The 25,415-nt window shown below is 46.8% G+C and overlaps 2 gene segments (V, D, J or C); both read right to left on the bottom strand.

Moving 5' to 3' along the window:
- Positions 1 to 12,383: 12,383 nt before the first annotated feature.
- LOC117874680 lies at positions 12,384 to 21,589 on the bottom strand. The segment is given in 3 exon segments: positions 12,384 to 12,526; positions 20,738 to 21,037; positions 21,476 to 21,589. Coding segments are annotated over 3 exon segments (489 nt in total).
- A 1,317-nt stretch (positions 21,590 to 22,906) lies between these two features.
- Positions 22,907 to 23,432, bottom strand: LOC117874610. The segment is given in 2 exon segments: positions 22,907 to 23,226; positions 23,361 to 23,432. Coding segments are annotated over 2 exon segments (351 nt in total).
- Between the last annotated feature and the right edge of the window lie 1,983 nt (positions 23,433 to 25,415).

Raw genomic sequence — 25,415 nt, 5'->3', positions numbered from 1 at the left:
CCTCTGTGATGCTGGGTAAGTCACTTAAACCAGGCTTCCTTATTTTTAGAGTGCCCAACTTGAGACTCTGCGTTCTGATTTGTAGAGGTGCAGAGCAATCATAGATGCAACGAAGTCTAAGGGAGCTATGCTTGAACATATGAAGTGTTACAACATGCTAAGTACACCTCTACCCCGAAATAACATGACCCGATATAACATGAATTCGGATATAATGCGGTAAAGCAGCGCTCCGGGGGGGCGGGGCTGTACACTCCGGTGGATCAAAGCAAGTTCAATATAACGCAGTAAGATTTTTTGGCTCCCGAGGACAGTGTTATATCGAGGTAGATGTGTATTCTGAAAAATCAGGAGCTAAGCATTTCAAACTGCCCCCACCCCCAAAAATAGTGAAAAGTGTTGACCTTAATCTCTTTGGGTCTCAGACTTCTGATCTATAAAATGGAGATAGTACTCCCTCTCCTCACAGGGCTTATGAAATTAATCAGTCAATGTCTGCTAGGAAAAAACATGAAGAAATTAAAAATCCTTTCTTCAGAACAAGTTTTGAACAATGTGCAGAAAATAAGGGCTGGGGCCATACATTGAACAATTACGAGAAAAAAGATGCATACACATACTGAGTGAATTTTCATTGTACAGGCTTTGTCAGATCTGCTCTCTCCATAAGTTTGCATGTGATTGTATGTTACTATATTTTAATGAAAAGAAAACAAAGTTCTGGTCTGTCATCATTTTTCTCTTGTGCAGCTGGCACTTTATCAACTTCACCCTCAGAAACGTTGCCTAATGACATTTAGAAGACATCCAACTGGTGGAGGAAGGAACAGTATGCGGAGCGGTCTCTCTCCCTCTGGATTTGAGAATGAGGGACCACTATACTCCCCCTGGGGGGTGGAGTCAAAGCCGCCTCACCCCTCTCACCGGAAATACCAGGGTGGGACAGAAAGTATAAAGGGAGTGCTCTGCAGCTCAGTTGAATGGGAACCAGGGTAGGAGACAGACGTCTCCACTTTGCTGCGGAACCCTGGAGCTGAACCTGCGCTTTGCAGAGTCCTGCCCCTGGAGGAGACTGTACCTGTAAAGGAGTCACCAGGACTGCTGTCCGTTGTGTACCCAGAGGACCTTTGGACTACAGACTTCCCCACCCAGACTGTGGTAGGAAGTAGCCCAGGGTAACCAAGGTGGTTAAGAGGAGGTTCAAGCTGGGAGTAAAGGTTTGAGATGTCTGTTAGGAGGGCTGAATAAGGGTTAACCAGCTGGGGCTGTTTAGGGTGCTTCTTAGGGGAGATGAGGTCTTGTTTAGATCAGGATTAAAAGGTGTGAAGTTGGGTCCAGTTACCTAGCTCAGTCTAATTGACACCTCCTAAAATTCAAGTCAGGACAAAGCAATTGTACTTTAATATATGTTAAACTGATGGAGTTTATGCCCAGGGGGAGCCTGGGCTGGATCTGATAAAACTGAACTAGAAGCATTAAACTGTGCCTGCACTGGAGTTAAGTGGGGTTTCTGTGGAGTCCAGCTAGCTGATTGGAATAATACAATTGAAAAAAACTCACCTTTTCCCCAGGTCTAGACAAGGCCTGGTTGTTACTGGTCGTTAGGTAAGGATTCAGTGTCTGGAAGAAATGAAGACCCGAAGTAAAGAAGGCACTGTAAGCAGCTTCAGCACTTTGGAGCAGGGATTTGGGTGCTTGGCATTGAGGGGACAGTGCAGGAGAAGTAAACAGCTGGTATGGGCATGCTAGGGAGTGCTTTGGGAGCACTGTGTAAGTGTAACCTGCACATCTCCTGAGGTCCCAAGTTCAATCCTGTCCACTGATGACTGGGATCTGTCAGTGTTACATAAGCAACTTGACTTATCTGCAGTTGCAACTTACTTGTTTTAAAGGTTAATCTAGAGCATAGCCAGTGTCCCTTCCAGCCCTGAACAATGTGCAGGGCTGGTAAGAGAGAGCTGCTCTCCCAAAGGAGGGAGGAGAAGTCCTACTACATAGGAGGAAGCTTTTAAGGTGCTATACGTCTACATGTTGGTGCAGAAACACACAGCTGAGTCATTCACTTCATTGGAGAGGGATTTGACTGAAAGAACCACGTCTCCCAGTGAGCACCTGCAAATCCCCCCGGAACACCACATTTCTCTACATATTTTATGGTACCAGACCAGGAGATCAATTGCAGAGCCTTTCACAGAGGCTGCTAGTACCAGGTAGACTATCATACCTATCATTTAGTTTCCAAGACAGCTGTCTTTACTGCCGTCTCTCCATTGCCAGACTCCCTATGTGTCCTGAGGAGGGAAAAAGACAAAATACAAGAGATGGACCCAGTCAAGCAAATGGCTCATGGCAATAAAGTTGTATCCTGCAAACACAAGGATGAGGTTTGATATCTCAGCTGATGACATATATGTTCCCAAGAGACAAATGGCCATGCTTTAATTTCACTAGCTTGGGTAGTTAAGCTGCATCCATGTGAGTTTCAGAACAAACCCACCCCGAACCCTGGGTAATTACTGGTGGGGCTAGCCTTCATCGAAGCTTGGACTACTGCAGCTTCACTGCCCCAGGACCTAAACTAGTTAGATTAAAGCTCACTCGAATATGTCATCTTGAGCTGTAATCACACCTTGTGTTTTCAGTCGAGACATACCCTGAGGGGTTATTCGGGGGAAAGATGGGGCGAGGCTTTGGCTACTGGGAATGAACGGAGGGGATCAGGATCACAATGGGGCTAAGGTGGACTTAGTATTGGGTTTAGCAGTTTGCGTAGGGGTTTGTGGTGCTTGAAAAAGTAGAGGGCTATCAGATGGGAGCTGGAGATCTCTGGGGAATGCATCATCTTATGTAATAATCAGAAGTTTACTCCTCTCTGGAGCTCTTAATATAGACCATGAGCTATTTTCCTTTGTGTGGCAGCACACCTCCCTCCTCTGTGGGAGATGGCGTTCCTCTCTCTGAAGTGGTGTTCAGGAAGGGGAGGTGTTTTTTGTAGAGGGAGGAGGTGACTCTGAAGCACTGTGTCTAAGCTGCTGGCGCAGAAATACACAGCCGAGTCCTCAGGCTTCACAGGTGAGATTTTCAACTGAAAGAGCTGAGTTTGTGGACGGATGGCTGTGACTCTCTCAGAAATATTTCCTGGCTCTACTTTAGCTGTATCATAGGAGTAATAGATCAGGTGCAATCCTTTGCCCTGAAGCTGCTGGTACCAGTACATGTAATCATAATTAATATTTTGTTCACATTGTAGCTCCGCTGTTTTTCCTCTCTCCAGTACCAGACTCAGTGTCTGATTGAAGCTGACATCTGCGCCTCCTGTGGGAAGGAGACAAAACACATGAGAGAGACACAGTGAAACCAGTGGCTCCTGGGAAAACCTCCACAGCTGCACCCTGCAAACTCCAGGACAAGGATTTCACGACTTAGCCAAAAACGTACTTGCTCCTAAGAGACAAAAGACCATGCACCAGACTAGCTGCAATTCCATCTTTAGAGGTGTTCCCCAGCACTGACTTTTATATGGCTCTGCTATCAGCACCCATAGGCGGGACCTGTTGTCATTGTCACCACCATTGGCTCCTGCACAGGCAGACCCAAAGGAGACTTCTGAGGAGGTTCAGGCTTATCCTGCTGGACCCTCTTGAGAGGTGATCTCAATTCCCAGCTATGAAACGGAAACCATTATTTGGATGAGCTGATTGTGGAATCAGCTCAATGCGTGTTCTAGTATAGACACTGCGTAGACATTGCAGAGGCCATTTTGCTGAGCATCAGCTCACAGCAACCTCAGGCTTATAACCTATTTTAAGGAGGCTCTGTCTACACTTAATACTTATACCGGCATAGCTATGTCAGTCAGTGATAAAACCAGCCCCCAGTGACATAGCTATGCTGGCTAAACCCCAGTGAGATGCAACTATGCGGACAGAAGCACACTTTCGTCAGCATAGTTAATGTCATTCAGGGTGGGGGAGTTCCTACACTGGCAGAAAAGCTCCTGTTGTCAGAGTATGCTGTGTCTACATTAGGGGGCTCTGTCAGTATAGCTATACCTACATACCCTGTTTCCCCGAAAATAAGACAGTGTCTTATATTAATTTTTGCTCCCAAAGATGCGCTAGGTCTTATTTTCAGGGGATGTCTTATTTTTCAGAAATGAAAAATGCCTTATTATCGGTGGATGCCTTATTATCGGGGAGGTCTTATTATCGGGGGGATGCCTTATATTACAACGAGAGGCAAAACTGTAAGTAGGCCTTATTTTCGGAGGATGTCTTATTTTCGGGGAAACAGGGTAGGTAGGCCAGCATAGGCTCTGTAGTGTAGATACAGCCTGAAGGACTGGGGTTATCCCCCATCTCCTTAAGAAAATATCTGGGGAATTTTAACATCTGTCCAGACAGCCCATCAGAGCCACTGAAGGGGAGTTTGGGTTAATGTATCTTCTGAAAGGACAAAACTCTAACAATGCATCTTTCCTCTGTCTCAAGTACCCCATTAACTTAATGTAGCTAATCACCTACCTACTGCATGAAGTTGATTATTATTATAAACTAACATACAGATTTTCCAAAATACCCAGTGATATATCTAACGTATTGTGACGGGTTGGATCACAGAAACCCCCTTGGGAACTGCCAACTGATGTGCCAATACTACTTCTGCCCCTGATTTCCCTGCCAGCTTGGGACTCCAGCACCTTGTCTTGCTGTGCCAGACACGCCAGTCTGCTCCAACACAGACCCAGGGTCTGAACCAAGTGCCCCAAAGTTGCAGACTTAACCTGAAATCAGCTTACAGAAGTGTTCCTGTCTTTAACTCTCAGATGCCCAACTCCCAATGGGGTCTAAACCCCAAATAAATCTGTTTTACCCTGTATAAAGCTTATACAGGGTAAACTCATAAATTGTTTGCCTTCTATAACACTGATAGAGAAATATGCACAGTTGTTTGGTCCCCCCCCAGGTATTAATACATACTCTGAGTTTAATTAATAAGTAAAAAGTGATTTTATTAAATACAGAAAGTAGGATTTAAGTGGTTCCAAGTAGTAACAGACAGAACAAAGTGAATTACCAAGCAAAATAAAATAAAACACGCAAGTCTGTCTAAGAAACAGAATACAAATACAACCTCACCAGTTCCAGTAAGCTTCCTTTTACAGACTAGTCTCCTGCTAGTCTGGGTCCAGCAATCACTCACACCCCCTGTAGTTACAGTCCTTTGTTCCAGTCTCTTTCAGGTATCCTTGGTGGTGGAGAGGCTATCTCTTTAGCCAGCTGAAGACCAAAACGGAGGGGTCTCCCACAGGCTTAAATAGACTTTCTCTTGTGGGTGGAGACCCCCTCCTCTCTCCTATGCAAAGTCCAGCTCCAAGATGGAGTTTTGGAGTCACATGGGCAAGCCACATGTCCATGCATGACTCAGTTTTTACCAGCCAAGCCACATTCCTGGGAAAGCTCAGATGTGGATTGACATCTTAAAGTTCATTGTTGGCTTAAGTGGTTTTTGATTGGGCACTTAATTTGCACTTTTCTCAAGAAGCTGACCAAATGCTCTACTAGGCTAGTTAAAATCAAGCCAGTACACAGCCAATATTCATAACTTCAAATACAAAAATGATACATGCATACAGATAGGATGAATACACTCAGTATATCATAACCTTTACATAGATATGTTACATGGCATATGTAGCCTAAAACATATTCTAGTTATGTCATACATACATTCATAAGCATATTCCATAAAGCCTTATGGGGGGTACCCTCACATGTATATCTAACTTAAAACAGTGTAAAGGGGTCTGATGTTAAGGAAGTCTTAAGTACCTTTCCTTTGAAAACCAATCCTCTTTAAGATGTCTCATGGTGGACACAGAGAAACTCAAATACACAATCTAAGACTATGTCTACATTGTGCACCTTACAGCAGCTGCTACAGCCGTGCTGCTGTAAGGTATGTAGTGTTGCCGCTCTTTGTCGGCAAGAGAGAGCTGTCCACCTCTGAGCGTCAAAAGTTTTACTGATGAAAGTGCAATGTAGACATGGCCTTGGTCTTATTTGTCTGTAAAGTGCGTAGCACATTTTTGGACCCAATGGCTGACACAGCACCTGCCCCAGGAAGCTTTCAATCTAAATATTTGACAAGTAAACTGTTAGTTACAACTCTTAGTTTACAGACTAAGGAACTAAGATACAGTTTTAGTTTTTCATTTGGAAGGGGTGGCATGGAAAGTAGGTGAGAGCTCTCAAGGTGGTGGCGGGAACATGAGAAGAGACAAGGATGGAAGGGTGCTGACAAACATGGAGAGAACAAAGGAGATGGAAGTGTGTTACTCTACACAGAGAAAAATGTTCCTGTGCACTCACCACTGATGGAAAATCCAAGGGCAGAGGGCTCCTGAGCAAAAACCATGCAGCCGTTTTTCTGCTCCCATTACTGCTCTGCTATGAGACTCTTTCTTCTAGGGTACTAAGGACTGTGTACAGGACCACATGCCCCATGGTGCATTTTTTATCAGTATGTGCTGATACCCCCTACTGGATGGGATATACCAAACCTTCTGTTTGTATCAGTTCCCACTGAGGGCAGAGCAAGTGGTTCAAATCTGCTCACTTGGCAGGCTGAGGCCTGCTCTTTTCGAGTGTGAGAGTGTGGGTTCTGCTCCCAGATACTACACATCACTGGTTAGTTAAAGATTTGGGGGGCAGATGTATCTATGGACACAGGGCCAGGACACAATGGCAGATTATATTAGTGCTGCGCCTGTGTGTCCTGCATGGATCTCCCAGGGGCGCTGTCCTATCCCATTTCCTCTTACCCAGAGGAGTGGGCCTTAACCCCCTCCTCATTCCTGTAGGTACCCATATAGTGTTGACATAGATTGTGACTTCCTCCTCCTCTCCTCCCTCTTACTGCACTGGCTGTGGGTAGAGATGCAGGGGGAAGCCCCTCTCTGGGAAGGGAGCTGCAGTAGCAAGGGGAGGAGGTTTTTGCAGGGGAAGGAGGTGACTCTGAAGCACTGTGTCTGAGCTGCTGGCACAGAAATACACAGCCGAGTCCTCTGGCTTCACGGGTGAGATGTCCAAGTGAAAGAGCTCAGTCTGCAGCCTTTCAGCTTGGAATCGATCAGTGACATTGCCTTTGTCTGTTTGTTGTTTATGAACAAAGAGGAAGAGCAGCTGGAAACCCTGTCCTGGGTCCTGCCGGTACCAGAACATGTTGTTATGCCCATAGGTTTGTTTACATACGAGCTGAGCTCGGTGTCCCTTTTCCCGGACCAGACTCGGGGGTTGGTTGATCTGAGCACCTGAGCATCCTGTGAGAGAAAGAGACAAAAAATGTGAGACGGCGACAAAAGAAATGTCACAGAGGGAAATGTTCAGAGCCGTGTCCTGCAAACACAGGGATGGGGATTCACCTTTCAGCTAATGACTTACTTGCTGCCATGAAACAGATGGACACATACCAGACCATTTGCATCCCCATCTCTGCCTCACTAGCAGGGATGTTCCCCCAGCACTGCCCTTTATACAGCTCTGCTCTGTAGGGCTGGTTCTTCTCCTACACCTGGAGACAACAGAAGGGATCTGTTTGTGGTATGTCTCCAGGCTCTTACACTCACAGACACAACAGCAGAACCAGAGGGCCTGTGCACATTCCTCCCTGCCTGGGAGCGGTGAACTGGATTCCCAGCTGAGACACAGATGACCTGCAAGTCAATGGGCCTATGTCACATGACTACAGGGGTGACTAAACGACACCCTAAATGATCATCTGAGCAGAGAGATCAACCACTAAAATGGGCTTTTTTGAATGAGCTCTGACTCCACCCTCTTGAGTGAGGTACATTAGTGAGGAGGTGGTGGGTGGGTGTGTCAAGTATAGATGCAGCCTGCACTAGTGCTGCCTGTTTCTTCATTCCTGTTTCAGGCCTGTACTCTTCCACAATGTTACTCTTTGCCTGTGCATAGGGAATAATACAGATAAATGATCATCCTGACTCAATAGCCACACCCTCTGCCACAGCAAAGATCACAATAGATCACAGTTGCCATGATGTCTGTGCTCCTGTTGTGACATTCATCATTTAGCCATTGATTAACCAATTCCAGAGTGACCGTGGGAGTCAAGGCTTATGTGCTTGTTTGTGTGAGAATGAAATTCCTGAGACACATACTTTGTGCAAGGAGTATCTGTCTCTAAGCGCAGTCAGTGACCTTTCCCCTACTATTTATACACACAGCAGGGGAATATCTGCACTGTGATTCCATCCACTGAGTATCACAAACTAGTTTTAGGCACTTTTCATTATATCTGCATCTCCAAACTCGCAAACTCTCCAGTCAGAACAAGAAACCATACTCTGTGAATCTCCCCATCTCTCCTTCGTCCAGCCATTCTCCTCCACACCCAGTCACTGGCACACTGTTAAGCCCTTCCTGTATTTACAAACACTCCCTGAAAGATTGTTCCAACCTCTTGGTTTGCTCTTTACTGCTTTGTTTTGTTGGTGCTACGTCGCCCTCCAGTGGCCATAGCCAAGAACGTTAATAGAAGGTAGTCCTGGTAATCTAGGCCCTTTCTTCTCCATTCATGGGAATCCAAAGCACTGTAGGCACTGGGGGGTTAGTTAAATCCCAGCAGTGCAGGTGAACACAGGGTGGTCAATGCAAAATGAAGGTTTAAAGTCCCCCATAAAGAGCCTCTTCATAACACAATATATGGAGTCTGGATGTGTGTTGGGCGGGGGGAGGAAAGGACATTTATTCATGTAGTAGTTTATGCCCTGAAGCAGGAGGATCAATGGCCCCAATAATTGTTGCTCTCTGTCTAGCACCAATCTCAGTGCTATCTGCATGCTTAGATGCATGATGGAAAACCATTATGCTGTTCTGGCAATGAGCGATGAGGAATCACCCCCAAAGTTGGAGGAGGAGAAGCCATGTACCCCCAAGGCTGGAAGGATCACAGCTACCACTCCCAGGAGGATACGTAGGATAGTGGTGATTGATGACCCTCTTCTGAGGGGGACAGAGGCACCCATCTGTTGCCTCCTCCCGGGAGGTATGCTGCCTGCTAGGGGCCCATATCTGAGACGTTACGGAGGGATTGTCGAGGATCATCCGGCCCTCTGACTACTACCCCATGCTACTCATCCATGTGGGCACTAACAATTCTGCAAGGTCTGATCCTCAGCAGATCAGAAGTGACTACAGGGTGCTGGGAGTAAGGGTGAAGGAGTTGGGAGCACAGGTGGTGTTCTCTTCGATCCTTCCGGTCAAGGGTATGGGCCCAGGCAGAGACAGATGCATCCTGGAGGTGAATGCCTGGCAGCAAGGATGATGGTGGGATATAATTGGTTAAATAACCATGTTACAGTATGTTAGGATTGGTTAGTTAAATTTCAGTAAAATGATTGGTTAAGGTATAGCTAAGCAGAACTCAAGTTTTACTATATAGTCTGCAGTCAATCAGGAAGTAAGGGGGGAATGGGAACAGGGACTGGGGGTGGGGGAATTGGGATCATGAGAGTTCTATAAAAAGAGGAAACTAGGTTAATTACAAAAGGTGAATATAAACAAATAACACAAGTATGTAGGGACAAAACTAGAAAGGCCAAGGCGCAAAATGAGATCAAACTAGCTGGAGACATAAAGGGTAACAAGAAAACATTCTACAAATACATTAGAAGCAAGAGGAAGACCAAGGACAGGATAGGCCCATTACTCAATGGTGGGGGAGGGGAACAATAACAGAAAATGTGGAAATGGCAGAGGTGCTTAATGACTTCTTTGTTTTGGTTTTCACCAAGAAAATTGGTGGCGATTGGACGTTTAACACAGTGAATGCCAATGAAAATGAGGTAGGATCAGAAGAGGCTTAAATAGGGAAAGAACAAGTTAAAAATTACTTAGACAAGTTAGATGTCTTCAAGTCACCAGGGCCTGATGAAATGCATCATAGAACACTTAAGGAGCTGACTGAGGAGATATCTGAGCCATTAGCAATTATCTTTAAAAAATCATGGAAGACAGGAGAGATTCCAGAAGACTGGAAAAGGGAAAATATAGTGCCAATCTACAAAAAGGGAAGTAAGGACAACCCAGGGAATTACAGACCAGTCAGCTTAACTTCTATACCTGGAAAGATAATGGAGCAAATAATTAAGCAATAACTTGCAAACATCTAGAAGATAAGAAGGTGATAAATAACCATCAGAATGGATTTGTCAAGATGTATTAGCAGGAGTGTTGTAGGCAAGACACGAGAAGTGATTCTTCCACTCTACTCCACACTGATTAGACCTCAAGTGGAGTGTTGTGTCTAATTATGGGTGCCACATTTCGAGAAAGATGTGAACAAATTGGAGAAAGTCCAGAGAAGAACAACAAAAAATGATTAAAGGTCTAGAAAACATGACCTATGAGGGAAGATTGAAAAAATTGGGTTTGTTTAGTCTGGAAAAGAGAAGACTGAGAGGGAACATAACAGTTTTCAAGTACATAAAAGGTTGTTACAAGGAGGAGGGAGAAGAATTGTTCTTCTTAATGTCTGAGGATAGGACAAGAAGCAGTGGACTTAAATTGTAGCAAGGGAGGTTTAGCTTGGACATTAGGAAAAACTTCCTAACTAGCAGGGTGGTTAAGCACTTGAATAAATTGCCTAGGGTGATTGTGGAATTTCCATCACTGGAGATTTTTAAGAGCAGGTTAAATAAATACCTGTCAGGGATGGTCTAGATAATACTTAGTCCTGCCAGGAGTGCAGGGGATTAGACTAGATGACCTCTCGAGTCCCTTCCAGTTCTATGATTCTATGCAGATCCATAGCTAGTGCCACTGTCAAGGCTGCTATTATTCATAGTTTTGAAAATTATTTGTCTTTGATGCCAGGTGCTGTTGGAGCTCTCAGCATCTCTCTCTCTCTCTTTCTTCCTCCCCTCCTCAGTTCCTCTCTCTCTGTCAGGGGAGGGCAGATGTGTGCTTGAGTTCTGGATCCTCTCCCCACACTGTGTGCTCATAGGCAGCACAAAAATTGGTGGCTGCATCCTGAGATGCCATCTTCTTTTCAGTTATAGCAGACAGCCCTTCTTGTTCTCTTCTGTTCAGAAACTTGCTCTGTGACATTGCACCCCATAATGCTTTATAGAAGTATGTTTATGAGTGTAAATATGACATAACTGGAGTATGTTTTATGCTAGATATGCCATGTAACATATCTCTGCAAAGGTTATGAGCTACTGGATATATTCATCCAATTTGTATGCATGTATTATTTTTGTATTTGAAGTTATGAATATTGGCTATGTACTTGTTTGATTTTAAGTAGCCTCAGTGAAGCATTTGGTCAGCTTCTTGAGAAAAGGCTATTCTCAGTAAGTGCCCAATCAAGAAACACTTAAGCTGACAATGAACGTTGAGAGATGTCAATCCACATTTGAGCTTTCCTTGGAGTGTGTCATCAGCCTGTAAAGAACTGAGTCATGCATGGACATGTGACTTGCCCATGGGACTCCAAAACTCCATTTGGCAGCTGGATTCTGCATAGGAGAGGAGAAGGGGTTTCCACCCATAAGAGAGACTATATAAGCCCCTGGGGAAACCCCTCCATTTTGTCTTCAGCTGGCTCAAGAAATAGCCTCTCCACCCCCAAAGGATACCTGAAAGAAACTGGAACAAAGGACAGTAACTACAGGGGTGTGAGTGATTGCTGGACCCAGACTAGAAGGAGGGAGGCTAGTCTATCAAAGAAGCTTACTGGAACATCTCTGAGGGTGAGATTTACCTGCATTTAGTTTCCTACTGTATTAGGTTTAGACTTCCGTGTTTTATTTTATTTTGTTTGGTAATTTACTTTGTTCTATCTGTTATTACTTGGAACCACTTAAATCATACTTTTCATAATTAATACAATCACTTTTTGCTTATTAATTAACCCAGAGTAAGTATTAATACCTGGGGGGGAACAGGCAGCAGGTTACACATGAAGCTGCTGCTTCTCAGAGCCAGGTTGCTACCTCTTTCCACACAGGATTTGTAACCAAGCAGTGAGCATGTGCATGCTGCTATGCTTAATGGGAAAGTACTCCTAGGAGTGAGGGACACGGGTGCAGAGATTTCTGTGATCAGGAGGGACCTGATCCAAGAGAAGGATTTGTTGCTAGGGAAAATGGCAGAATTAGAACTGGTGGGAGATTACTGGCTCAAACAAGGAAAGGTACTGAAGTCACAAGCTGGCAGGAAAAATGGGCTCAGAGGTAGTCTAGGCACATCAGGAGGCAGTCCCAAAGGGGTTTCTGTGATCCAACCCATCACAGCTCTCCTTGTAGCCCTTCACACAGACGGGTGGTGATGCAATGATATCAGTAGCTATTTACTTCAGCCCTTCTCCCTGGGTTTGCTGGTACCATACATGTTTGTGCGAGCAATGTCATACTGGTAACCACTCATGGTCACAGCCTCCCCAGGTTTCTGGATTGCTGCTCTTGGCCACTGCAAGATGCGGTCTCTGACCCCAGCACCTGTGAGAGCAAAAGGTAAAGGAACAGAAATATATTAGACTGGCACCAAAAGGTCCTCTACCTCCTCTGTCCATACTCAGGGTCATGGACAATGGGTATCATAGGCAGGGGTATGCTGTGCCTTACCAAACAGCCTAGCATGCCCTGCCTATGCTCCGCCACAGGGGCCCCCCCTCCTGTGGTTCCCAGACTCTGCATTGGCTGGTTCAGGCTGGCTAAGGCTGGCTGGCCTGCCTCCCGCAGTGACTCAGGGCAGCTGGGACTGGGGCTGCGCCACCTGGTAAACTGGGGCTGGCCATGCTGCCTGGCAGCCTGGAGCACCGGGACCAGTAGTGGTGCCACCCAGCAAACTGGGGCTGGCCGCGCTGCCCAGAGCACTGGGGCTGAGGCCTCATTCCCTGGCCCCCCAGCCCTGGGTGGGTGTGCTCTTGGCTCCTGCAGGGAAGGGTGGGCAGATGGAGGGGTAGATGGGGAGGGGTGAGGCCTTTGGCACAATGGAAGCGGCCGGGGCCTAGCCTCCCCCAACAGGGGGGTCACTGGCTACCCAGGTTCAGGGTTTCATCAGCTGCAGAAAAACTGTGCTGCTTCACCCCCAGGGCAGTCTGGGATTTCTGGGGCCTTACCAGACATTGGAAAAAGCAGAATTTTCAGCATTTCTAACAACAAATGTTCCTTAACACTCATATTATACTAAGGTAACAGGAAGTGATCAGAGGCCAATTCACCACCCACTGCTGTGACATTCCAGCCCACGTTTCACCACTCAGTCACTATGAGTAGTTATTGAAAACCAATTTCATCAAACAAAAGGTTCTTCTGATCTATAAGGTGGATAGAAAGCTGGCTAGATCGTCTGGCTCAATGTCTAGTTGGCATCGGGTATCAAGCGGAGTGCCCTAGGGGTTGGTCCTGGGGAAGTTTTGTTCAACATCTTCATTAATTATCTGGATGATGGGATGCATTGCACCCTCAGCAAGTTCACAGATGACACTACACTGGGGGGAAGAGGTAGATACCCTGGAGGGTAGGGATAGGGTCCAGAGTGACCTAGACAAATTGGAGGATTTGGCCAAAAGAAATCTGATGAGGTTCAACAAGGACAAGTGCAGAGTCCTGCACTTAGGATGAAAGAATCCCATGGACAACTACAGGCTGGGGACTGACTGGCTAAGCAGCAGTTCTGCAGAAAAGGGCTTACAATGGATGAAAAGCTCGGTATGAGTCAACAGTGTGCCCTTGTTGCCAAGAAGACTAACGGCACATTAAGCTGCATGAATAGGAGTATAGCCAGCAGATCAATATATTCCCTTCTATTTGGCATCTGGAGTATTGCATCCAGTTTTGGGCCCCCGACTACAGAAAGGATGTGGACAAATTGGAGAGATTCCAGCAGAGGGCACATGACTTATGAGGAGAGGCTGAGGGAACTGGGCTTGTTTAGTCTGCAGAAGAGAAGAATGAGGGGGGATTTGATAGCAGCCTTCAACTACCTGAAGGGTGGTTCCAAAGAGGATGGAGCCAAGCTGTTCTCAGTGGTGGCAGATGACAGAACAAGGAGCAATGGTCTCAAGTTGCAGTGGGGGAGGTTTAGGTTGGATATTGGGAAAAACTATTTCATTGGGAGGGTGGTGAATCACTGAAATGGGTTACCTAGGGAGGTAGTGGAATCTCCATCCTTAGAGGTTTTTAAGGCCTGTCTTGACAAAGCCCTGGCTGGGATGATTTAGTTGGGGTTGGTCCTGCTTTGAGCTAGATGACCTCCAGAGGTTTCTTCCAACCCTACTCTTCTATGAGCTCAAGAGATCAGTCACACAGCCAGGTCAATTTTTTAACTCAGATCTTACCCATTAATCATGCTGCTGCCAATCCTTTAGTAATTAAAATCTAAAGGTTTATTCATAAGAGAAAGGAAGAAGAGAGTTAACATGGTTAAGGAAATAATTTACATACAAGAGAGTGCCAAGTTCTTATCAGGTTTGAAGCATTGATGGAATAAACTGCTACTCTGCAAAAGTCTCTCTGGAAATTACCCAAAGAGTTTGGTGGTTATCAGTCCTTATTTAGAGCTTCCTTGTTAGAAATCCAGTCCAGAGAAATGAAAGAGGAAATGAAGAAAACTTGGAGATGTTTCCAGATGTTATACCCTCTCCCATGTGAATGGAATTTTACTGTCCCAAACAAAGCTTTCAGTCTCAGTTTGTAGGAAATTACAGGCCCAAGATGGAGTTCAGGGTCAAATGAGCAAGTCACATGCCCTTACATGGCTTGCTGACTCACAGGAGCAGCCATTGCCCATATTCTTTCTAAACCGTCCACAGGAAGGCTCACCGGGTGGGGATAAGCTTCTTCTCTGGCTCATTGTAAGAGTTGGTTGCCCTTTGTGGGCCATCAACACAAAGCTCTTGGACTTCAATATAGATTTTATCTGCTGTGTACTACCCCAAAAACAAACACATTTGGTATATAGGTCTTGTGACAAAGTTCCTCCTCTATCTTGGTGGGTCCTGCGCTTATTGGCAGATTTTCTTGCCTCAGAGATTCACCATGTGGGTTAGGGAACAGCCCAGAGACCTTCCCCTCTGGAAGAACCCACAGTCCAGGTCAACTGGGAGGTTTGGGGGGGAACCCGGGCCCGCCTTCTACTCCAGGTTCCAGCCAAGGGCCCTGTGGACTGCAGCTGTCTATAGTGCCTCCTGTAACAGCTGCATGACAGCTACAACTCCCTGGGCTACTTCCCCATGGCCTCCTCCAAACACCTTCCTTATTCTCACCACAGGACCTTCCTCCTGGTGTCTGATAACGCTTGTGCTCCTCAGTCCTCCAGCAGCACACCTTCTCACTGTCAGCTCCTTGCACCTCTTGTTCCCAGCTCCTCACACTCACACCACAAACTGAAGTCAGCTCCTTTTAAAACCCAGGTGCCCTGATTAGCCTGCCTTAATTGATTCTAGCAGGTTCCTGATTACTCTAGTGCAGCCCCTGCTCTGGTCACTCAGGGAACAGAAAATTACTCATCCAGTGACCAGTATATTTGCCCCCTACCAGACTCCTGTACCCCACTGGTCTGGGTCTGTCACATATCCCTCCCCCTGCTCAATGCCAAGGGGTTGGGCAGCTTGGGACGCCAGACAGTGCACACGTGACAAGCCATTGGCGTTGCCATGACGGCTCCCTGCTCTGTGTTGCACATGGAACTGGAAAGGTTGGAGGGATAAGAACCATCTGGTCACCCTTGTGTTCTTCTTCTTGTTCCGCTGCATCCATTGAAGAGGGGCATGGTCATTCATGAGAACAAATCTGCGGCCAAGCAGGTAGTAGCGCAATGTTTCCATGGCCCATTTTACAGCAAGGCATTCTCTCTCCACCACTGCATATTTTTGTTCCCTTGGAAGGAGTTTCCGACTGAGGTATAGAATTGGGTGTTCCTCCTCCCCGACCATCTGTGATAGAACGGCCCCCAACCCTACTTCCGATGCATCCGTCTGCAGGATAAGCTCCTTGGTGAAATCAGGGGCTATCAGTACGGGGTTACTGCAGAGGGCAGTCCGTAGGTCTGTGAATGCTTCCTCTGCTGCGTCAGACCATCTCCCCAGATCAGGTCCACAGGCTTTCACTAGGTCTGTCAGGAGGCTTGCCCTTGTGGCAAAGTGGGGGATAAATTGTCAGTAATACCCCACCACAGCTAGGAATGCCCGGACTTGTTTCTTGCGACTTGGTCGGGGCCAATTTTGGATGGCCTCTAACTTGTTCACTTGGGGTTTTACCAGACTTTTTCCCACAATGTAGCCAATATATTTGGCCTCTGTAAACCCTACAGCACACTTGGCAGGGTTTGCTGTAAGGCCAGCTCGCCTGAAGGTATTGAGGGCTGCCTCCACCTTTGCCAGGTGGGTTTCCCAGTCTGGGGTATGAATGAGCACATCATCCAAGTAGGCAGCAGCATAACTGTTATGCGGGCGTAATAGCTTGTCCGTGAGGCACTGGAAGGTAGCTGTAGTCCAAAAGGGAGGACAGTATATTGAAAAAGACCCTCTGGGTTAGAGAACGCAGTCTTTTCCTTCGCATCTTCCACAAGGGGAATCTGCCAGTACCTCTTTGTCAAGTCTAGGGTAGTCAAGTACCGGGCATTACCCAGACGGTCCACTAGCTCATCTATGCGAGGGATGGGGTACGCGTCGAACTGGGATACTTCGTTTAGTCGCCGGAAGTCGTTGCCATCAGGTTTGGGCACCAGCATGATTGGGCTGGACCACTGACTGTGGGATTCTTCGATGATCCCCAACTCCAGCATTTTTTTTACTTTTGCTTTTATTTCCTCCCTTTTTGCCGCTGGCACCCGATAGGGCCTCATTGTTACTCTGGCCCCAGGATACGTGAAGATGTGGTGATATGTCTTGGTTGTTCGACCCGGTTTTGTTGAGAACACATCTTGGTTCCGGAAGATCATCTCAGACACCTCATTCTTCTGGTCTGGTGTTAAATCGGGAGACACTCTCACCTGTTTGGAAGGCTTGTTTTCCTGGGTTAGGTCTTTTTGGACCGTTGTGCATGCTTCTTGTGCATGCCAGGGTTTCAGAAGGATAACGTGATAAATCTGTTCTTGTTTTCTGTGTCCTGGCTGCCGCACCTTGTAGGTTATTTCCCCCACGGGTTCAACCACCTCATAGGGCCCCTGCCATTGGGCCAGAAGCTTGCTTTCTGCCGTGGGTACCAACACCATAACCCGATACCTAGTTGGAACTGTTGCACTTTTGCCTGGTGATTGTAATGGGTTCGCTGGGCCTCCTGTGCCTTCTCCAAATGTTCCTGTACAATAGGGGTAACCCGGGCTATCCAGTCTCGCATCTGCATTACATGCTCTATTATATTTCTCCCCTCATTGGGTTCCTCTTCCCAGATCTCTTTGGTGATATCTAGTATGCCACGGAGGTGACGCCCGTATAATAACTCGAAAGGAGAAAACCCAGTTGAGGCCTGAGGTACCTCCCGGATAGCGAACATAAGGTAGGGTAGTAGGGTGTCCCAATCCTTCCCGTCCCGACTTACCACCTTCCTTATCATAGCCTTGAGGGTTCGGTTAAACCTTTCTACCAACCCATCAGTCTGCAGATGGTAGACCGAAGTTCTCAGGGTATGTATATGGAGCTGCGTACAGAGGTCCTTCATTAGCTTCGACATAAATGGGGTTCCTTGGTCAGTTAATATCTCCTTCGGTAGCCCCATTCAGGCAAAGATCCCCACCAGCTCTTTGGCTATAGTTTTAGAGGCCGTGTTCCGCAGGGGGACGGCTTCTGGGTAGCGAGTAGCATAGTCCAAAACAACAACAGTATATATTGGTGGCCCCGAGCCGTCTTCTCCAGGGGTCCCACTAGGTCCATGGCTATTCGCTCGAAGGGGACCTCTATGATGGGAAGGGGTACTAAAGGTGCCCTCAAGTGGGGATGGGGACTGTGCAGCTGACACTCCGGGCAGGAGGCACAGTACCTCTGTACTTCTTCATGTACTCCGGGCCAGAAGAACCGTCATAGGACTCGTGCCAGGGTCTTCTCTACCCCCAAATGCCCCCCCAAAAGATGACTATGAGCAAGATTTAATACAGCGTTCTGGTGTTTTTGAGGTACTAGGATCTGCTGTACCTTCTGCCCCTGTACTGGTGCAACCCGGTATAAGAGATCCTTCTTCATTATGAAGTAGGGTCCTGGTCCCTGGGTTTTCCCTTCCACGGGGACCCCATCTATTTCAGTCACCTCCTTCCTAATGTTGTCATACCTTGGGTCTTCTGTCTGGTCCCGTCCAAAATTTCCTCTCCCAGGGCTAATCTGCCCAAGATCTAGGGGCCCAGTCTCTGTTGCTTCTACTGGTTCAGAAGCATTAGGGTGGGGGTCAGACTCAGGTGCTTCTCCCTCCTGTGTGGCCTCCTTTTCAGCTGCGTGGGTCCGCCTACCTACAAGAGCGACCCTCTGGCTTTGGGTCAGTATTCGGGTTCCCAAGGCCTTAGCTGTCTTTCTACCCTGTCTGGGAGTGGAGAACAAATCTCGGGATATTTCAGAGAAGATTGGGGGTTGACAGTCTGCTGTGGATGCCTCACCAATTTTAGGGTCCCCATCTTTCTCCAATCCCCCTACTGGGAGTAAGTTTCCAAACCCTGGGAAAGTCCCTCCCTATGAGCACCAGGTATGGGAGTTTAGGGACTACACCTGCTGCTACCTCAGTAGTGTTCCCTTGGATCTCGATTTTTACTGGGATGGTGGGGTAGTAACTAACTGTCCCATGGACACATGTTATCCCCGTACGTTTAGCCTGCAGCAGCTGACTACGCTTCACGAGCTTCCCTGAGATAAGCATGATAGCACTCCCCGAATCAACCAGTGCTGTGGTCCCTACCCCATTTAGTTTCACTGGTCTGGTATACATATGTGGGGTTAGTGAGCCTCTTCTTCCCTAACCCTGCACTCCCCTCCTGTGACCCTTCTCCTATACAGGAAAACTTTGGCAAACCAGTAAAGTGCCTGAAACCACTATTGCTTATTGTTAATAGTAGCCAAGTCAGGAGGCTGTAAATTGGCCATGCAGTGGCCTTAGCTTAACCAAGGCAGGAGGGGAGGGGGTTTTGGGTGCCACAGAAAGGGCAGCTTGACCCCGCATCCTTCCTGCTAAGAATATTAAAATTGCTGATATATGCATTTTAAAAAAACAGACAACTTGTCTATGTGTGCCCTCGGGAATGTGTCTGTCAGAGCCTCAAGGCATAACACACACACAAAATATCTGTTTTTTTAACAATCATAAAAAACCTCTTGCTTAACCTTTAAATATTGCTTGCTTAGTTTTCTTTAAGTAATAGGTCATTGTATTACTAATGTATAAATAAGGGGGGAAAGTTTAAGGAAGCTGGACTCTTTGGAGGGTTTCTTCGGGAACGCTTTCTCTGGACGCATCTTGAGGTCCCCACCGGCAGACGGTAGTTAGGCTTCCATCGGTAAGTCACTGTGCCACTCAAAAGCTACACTCAGCTTCAGTAATTATTGAGGGTTGGGGGATGAGGACATATGTAAGTGCTAAAGATTAAGTAAAGTTTAGCTTTAAGTGAAAGCACTCTTGTGTTGTCCTTTTTATGTCAGCCATATATCAATCAGACGGCCATGTCCCCCTTAATTTATTTCCTAACACCACCTTGAACAAAATAAAAGTTACCAAGAGCTTTGGGTTAAAACCCCCCTGGGTAACACTCCCCTAGCCCTGCATTCCCCTCCTGTGCCCCCTTCTCCCCTAAACCTGTACTCCCCTCCTGTGCACCTTCTCCCCTATCCCTGCACTTTCCTCCTGCGCCCCCTTCTCCCCTAACCCTGCATTCCGCTCCCGCGCCGCCTTCTCCCCTATCCCTGCATTCCCCTCCTGCGCCCTCTTCTCCCCTAACCCTGCACTGCCTTCCTGCACCACTTCTCCGCTAACCCTGTACTCCCCTCCTTCGCCCCCTCCTCCCCTATACTTGCACTTCCCTCCCGTGCCTCCTTCTCCCCTTACCCTTTACTCCCCTCCCATGCCTCCTTCTCCCCTAACTCTTCACTCCCCTCCTGCACCCCCTTCTCCCCTAACCCTGCACTCCCCTCCTGCGCCCCCTTCTCCACTAACCCTGCACCTATGTAGCTGGTCTACTACCTCCAGTCATTGCCATAGCTCAGTTGGAACCAGCCTTCTGCCCTTCCCACCAGATGGGACTCAAAGACCTGCCTGCCTATCTGTCTGAGTGCTGGGTAGAGCCTACTTCACTGAGGTGAATGGACCCACAAGCTTGCGGGGTGCAGAGTGCTGAGCACCCTGGGCTCTGGCGGATACCACTGGGCTTGATCCTGCGCTGCCCCATTTTTACAGCCCCACTGGTGTTACCCCCTGGGCGGCTGCCCCTCTCCCCCTGTCCTGGTTATTCTGCATGACTAAAACTAGCAATGCAGATGTTGGATGTCGGGCTGGAGATCTGGCTTCGAGACGCTCCTGCATCATGGGGTTTCAGACCCTAACGTCTACACTGTTAGCTCCTGTGTTTTTTTTTTCCCCCTCTGGTGACATACCCTAAGTGACATCTCTGTCCCCTATCACACCATTTCTGTGTGTGGCTGGGCCCGAGGTATGCGTGTTGCAAGATACATGAGGTGAGCAGTACTGGTGGGTTATTGCACAGCTGTGAGGCACGAAGCTCTCACTGTGCTTTACTAGCTGCACAGAAATACACTGCAGTGTCTTCAACCGTCCCCGGGTTGATTGTCAGGGAGGTGTTCAGTGTTGCTGGCCGTGTCACATTGAATCTGGTTTTGAACTGATCTTCTATTACTGCTGGATTCCCATCTACGGAGAAGGCTACTAACTGCAGCTGCCTTTCTGCACCCTTCTGCTGATACCACAGGACAGTAATGTAAGTTTTGTCATCATGTTCACATGGGATTCTTGCCTCGCGGCCATTCTGGATGGCTATAAACTTCTCCTTCTGCGTCACCGTCACCCCACTGCAAAGACCTGCAAAGTAGAGTGGTGGGGACAGGGTGAATGAAGGCCATGGAGTATGGTGTATGTGCATTACATGATTCACTTTCACCCCTTCATGGGCTGGTCTAATCACATCACTGACCTTGTGTTTGTTCTGCTTCCTCTTCACTTCTATCAATGGTCTCTCTTCACACAACCTTACCATAGTCAGTACATAAGCCCTCTCCCATGCACTTCCTGCCATCTGGAAGTGGTCCTTTCTAGTTTCCTCCACTCATCTAGCAAAGGCCCCCTCACTTTGTCCTACACATTCTTGCCAATTTGGTAATAGAGCCTTCTCCTCTGTGATTTCTCTCATATTCAGCAAACATCTTCTTCCCACTAATGCTACATCTGATTTCAGATGCTAAACAAAGTAAAACTGCATTATCTTGGAGTCAGCAAAGTATATCAGAGACAGTTTCTTACCGGCCAGCAGCTGGAAGCCAAGGAAGACACCCAATGCCCTCCACATGGCGTCTGCAGCAAAGACAAGCCAGAGAGATGATGTTCAGTAATTGAACAAGGTGCTGCATGCTTTTCAGGAGGCGGAGTTCTGTAAAACTGCTCAAGGGGGAGGAATTGGTGATCATGAGGCAGAGCACATATTGGAGGGAGTGAAGCATCCAGAACAAGTTGGCAGCCATGTTGTGTTCCATTTAGGATAGAACTTAAAACCCAGATCCACACACCCCAGAATTGTGGTGGTTAGACATTCGTATATGAAGTGTTCACCTTGAGCCCATCTCCCACTACAAAAAGCTTGCTGATGCTTCACATTGAAGCGTCAATATTTTGACATTAGGGTTCCATGGTCTTGATAGTGAGCATTCTGGAAATGTCAGTTTCTGCTCAGTCATTGTGCTGGCCAAGTGGTATTCTCTTTCTGCTCTCTAAAACTCCTTTGCTGTTCCAGTGGGAGAAGTGACATGATCCTGTTTGTAGCATTACTGGCAAAGGACAGCTGCTAGTTCCATCCCTGTATTGGCTACATTTTGATGATAGGTCACAATTTCCATTAGAATGCGCCGTGCTTTCGAAAGGTGCTAGAGAAATATGGGAGTTTTTAGTAATTTGCATCTGCAAATGCTTGGGTTTTACAATAAGTCAAGGACACCCTACTCCATGACTCTCCCCATCTCTCCTGTGTCCAGACATTCTCATCCAAACTTGGTCATTGGCTGTGTATTATAGGGGTGAAGCTAGAGACAAAATAGACAGAGCCAGGAAGACTGTTGACTCTTTCTCTGATTTTGCTCTTTGCTACTTTGTTTTGTTAGCACTATGTTGCCCTCCAGTGGCCATGGCCAAGAAGGCTAATAGAAGACAGTTCTGGTAGTCTAGCTTCTTTCTTCTTCTCCTTTCCTGGAAATCCAAAGCATTGTACCCACTGGGGAGTTAGTTAAATTCCAGCAGTGCAGGCAAAGACAGGGTGCACTGTCTGTGAGAGTGGCTAGTGCTTAAAGGAAGATGTTAGGCCCCCATAACTAACCTCTTTGCACAATGCTATATGTGAAATGGAGATGTGTTTGTGTGGAGGGACAATAATTCATTAAACATTAAATATTATTTCTGTCCCCAGGTCCTGAACAGCTTATGCCCTGAGTAGGAGCATCAAAGACCCTGATAATTGTTACTCTCTCTGTCTACCACCAATCTCAGTGCTATTTGAGTGCTTAGATGCAGATCCATAGCTAGTGTCACTATCGAGGCTGCTGTTGTTCATAGTTTTGAAGGCTGTGAGTCTTTGATCTCAGCTGCAAGTTGATCTCATATCTCTCTCATACACTCCCCCCCCCACACCCCTATGATATCTCTCATTAAGGGGAGGGCAAGTTTTTGCTTGAGTCATTGATCCGCTCACAGCAGTGTGTGCTCACTGGCAGCACAGAAATAGGTGGCTGCATCCCTGGCTGTCACTTTCTTCACAGTCATATCAGACAGCCTCTGTTGTTCTCTGCTGATCACAAACTTGCTCTCATTGAAGTCTTTCTCATAAGAGGGACGTGACCCAGTATAAGTAATGGCTATTAACTTCAGACCTTCTCCCTGGGGTTGCTGGTACCAGAGCATGTTTGTGCGGACTGTGCCGTTCTGGTAACAGTTCATAGTCACAGCCTCCCCTGGTTTCTGGATTGCTGATGTTGGCCACTGCGAGATGAGGTCTCCAACCCCAGCACCTGTGTGAGCGAGGGGGAAAGGAGCAGAGATTTATTAGCCAGGCACCAAAGGGTCCTCTGCCCAACGCCACCCCTTTCTGTGCACAGCCATGCCGCAGTACCCCCATTGCAGGTTGGGAGTTCTGGGTTCTTACCAGGCATCAGAAGGAGAAGAATTTTCAACATCTCTAGCAACAAATGTTACAGTTGCTAGTTCTTGTAGCACTTGAATTTTGCTAAGGCAACAGGAAGTGAGAAGAGTGCAATACTCCTCCCACTGCTGCTACTTGGCTCTGAAAAGCGTGTCAGGGAAGAAAGAAATGACAGTTTGTCTCAGATATTTACCTGTATATTACAGACTTCCCAATTAGCCTTTAAACCCAAGGCCTGAGCATTCATGGTGGTTAAAGATCCCAGAGCTTTCTATCTACTGCCATGTTTGCCTCCAACAGACCCCTGGACAATTTCAACAGGGTTAAAGGTTTTTGTGTGTTCTCAAAATCACCCCTGCAATTTCATTGCTCTACAGTATTCAACTTGATTTCCCATCCTATGCCAATGTCACGTACTGTACTGGCCAGAATGGCTGGCCTGTTCCTCCCCAGAAGTGAGTGAATGGTCCCTGTGTTCAGAGCCTGTAGAATTCCATGAGCTCCTTTGGGATAGGAATTCATATTGGTATGTCAGTGATACTCACTCACTCATTCACTCACTCTATCTATGAATGAGCTGGCCAAATACAGCCAAAACAGTATTCATAAATATTTATTCATCCAGTATTCTGAATGACTCATTGGTTTAACCTATGAGTGAACATTTGGGCCAAAGAGCTTTAGTCTGTATCAGTGGTTGGGGGGTGGCTGTGCTGAACAAATGCAGTTACATACATAGTCACATGCTTAGGTGTAGGCAAACAGGAATCTTTGCATGTGAATGAGATTATTTACTCATTCTTATCATTCTTCATCCTTATTCTTTATTCTTCTTTTTAAAAACTCTCAATCAGAGTGACAAGTTACATGCCATGAATTTTTAAATACAAGGCTGAAATACAGTCCACTGTTACCTCTATTTAGTTATACATATGTGTCTGACATACTGTTTGAGTGTTGTAGGTGTCAGCCAGGGTCTGAATGAGGTCTGCTCTGCCATTTAGTATGAACTGGGGGGAAAGACTTCAGGAATAGTGCATCTATTTGCTTAGAGACACCTACTTTGCCTAGGTGTTCAGCAGAGAGAGCTGCTTTGCCAAAGTGATCAATTTTGGCTGTTTTGGTTTAAAAACATTTTAGTATTGAATGCTGTGGAAATGAAATGTTGTCATCCTTACTGTATGAGTAAAGGGCAGCAGAACAGTGCTTGGCCTGCGCTGACTGAGGGGGTCTCCCTATATTGAACCACACTTACTAAGCAGGGAGTTGTGATGCAAAATCCAAATGAAAGTCAGATGGTGGTTGGGGACAGTAGTTCCTATCTGGTGGTGTGAACTCTGTTTAAGAGTCCTGCAAACCATTTGACCCATTCCTCTCCAGTGTTGAAAGATAGGGCTGATCACCCTCAGTTGAGAGGTATTGTTTCTGTTCAGTGATTACCAGAGCTGAAATCATTGGTAAGAAGGCCTAGAGACAGGCTTAGACCTGATGTGGGGACAGTGTTGCAGCATTGCTTTCATATTCACCCTTGAGATGGAAAGCTTATGCTCCCAATACTTCTGTTAGTCTTAAAGGTGCCACAGGACCCTCTGTTGCTTTATACCTTTGAATGTTACATTCACCAAAGAAAAAAGGAGATGGGCAGTTAGAGAACACATCAGATTTTCCACATGGGGCTGCATTTTGCTCAGCCTCACAAACAGCCTTCCTGAGCTGCCTGTCGTCTGTGTGGTTGGTTATCATTTCTATCATTCAGTAACTGTAAACTGGAAGTGCTAACGGACACCTGGTGCCTCCTGGTGAGCTCTAAAAACCAGCCTGTACCGCTCACCCAGCCCTAAGTTCACATTCTGCCATCAGTCCTAGTTTTTTCTAGCAGCTGCCTGGTGTTGAACCCACAGTTTAATTCTTGCAAATTATTGTCTGGTGAAATCACAAGATGACTAGACTGTAGAAAAGAAGCAAACAAATAAGAGAAGCCAGAGCTGCGAAAAGCCTTTACAGACCATAAGCCAATTCTTTGTCCAACCCAGTGTTTGATGTCTCAAGTAATGGGGC

Source organism: Trachemys scripta, chromosome 1, assembly GCF_013100865.1.
Source record: "Trachemys scripta elegans isolate TJP31775 chromosome 1, CAS_Tse_1.0, whole genome shotgun sequence".
Taxonomy (NCBI): domain Eukaryota; kingdom Metazoa; phylum Chordata; order Testudines; family Emydidae; genus Trachemys; species Trachemys scripta.
This window is presented reverse-complemented; position numbering and strand designations above follow the sequence as displayed.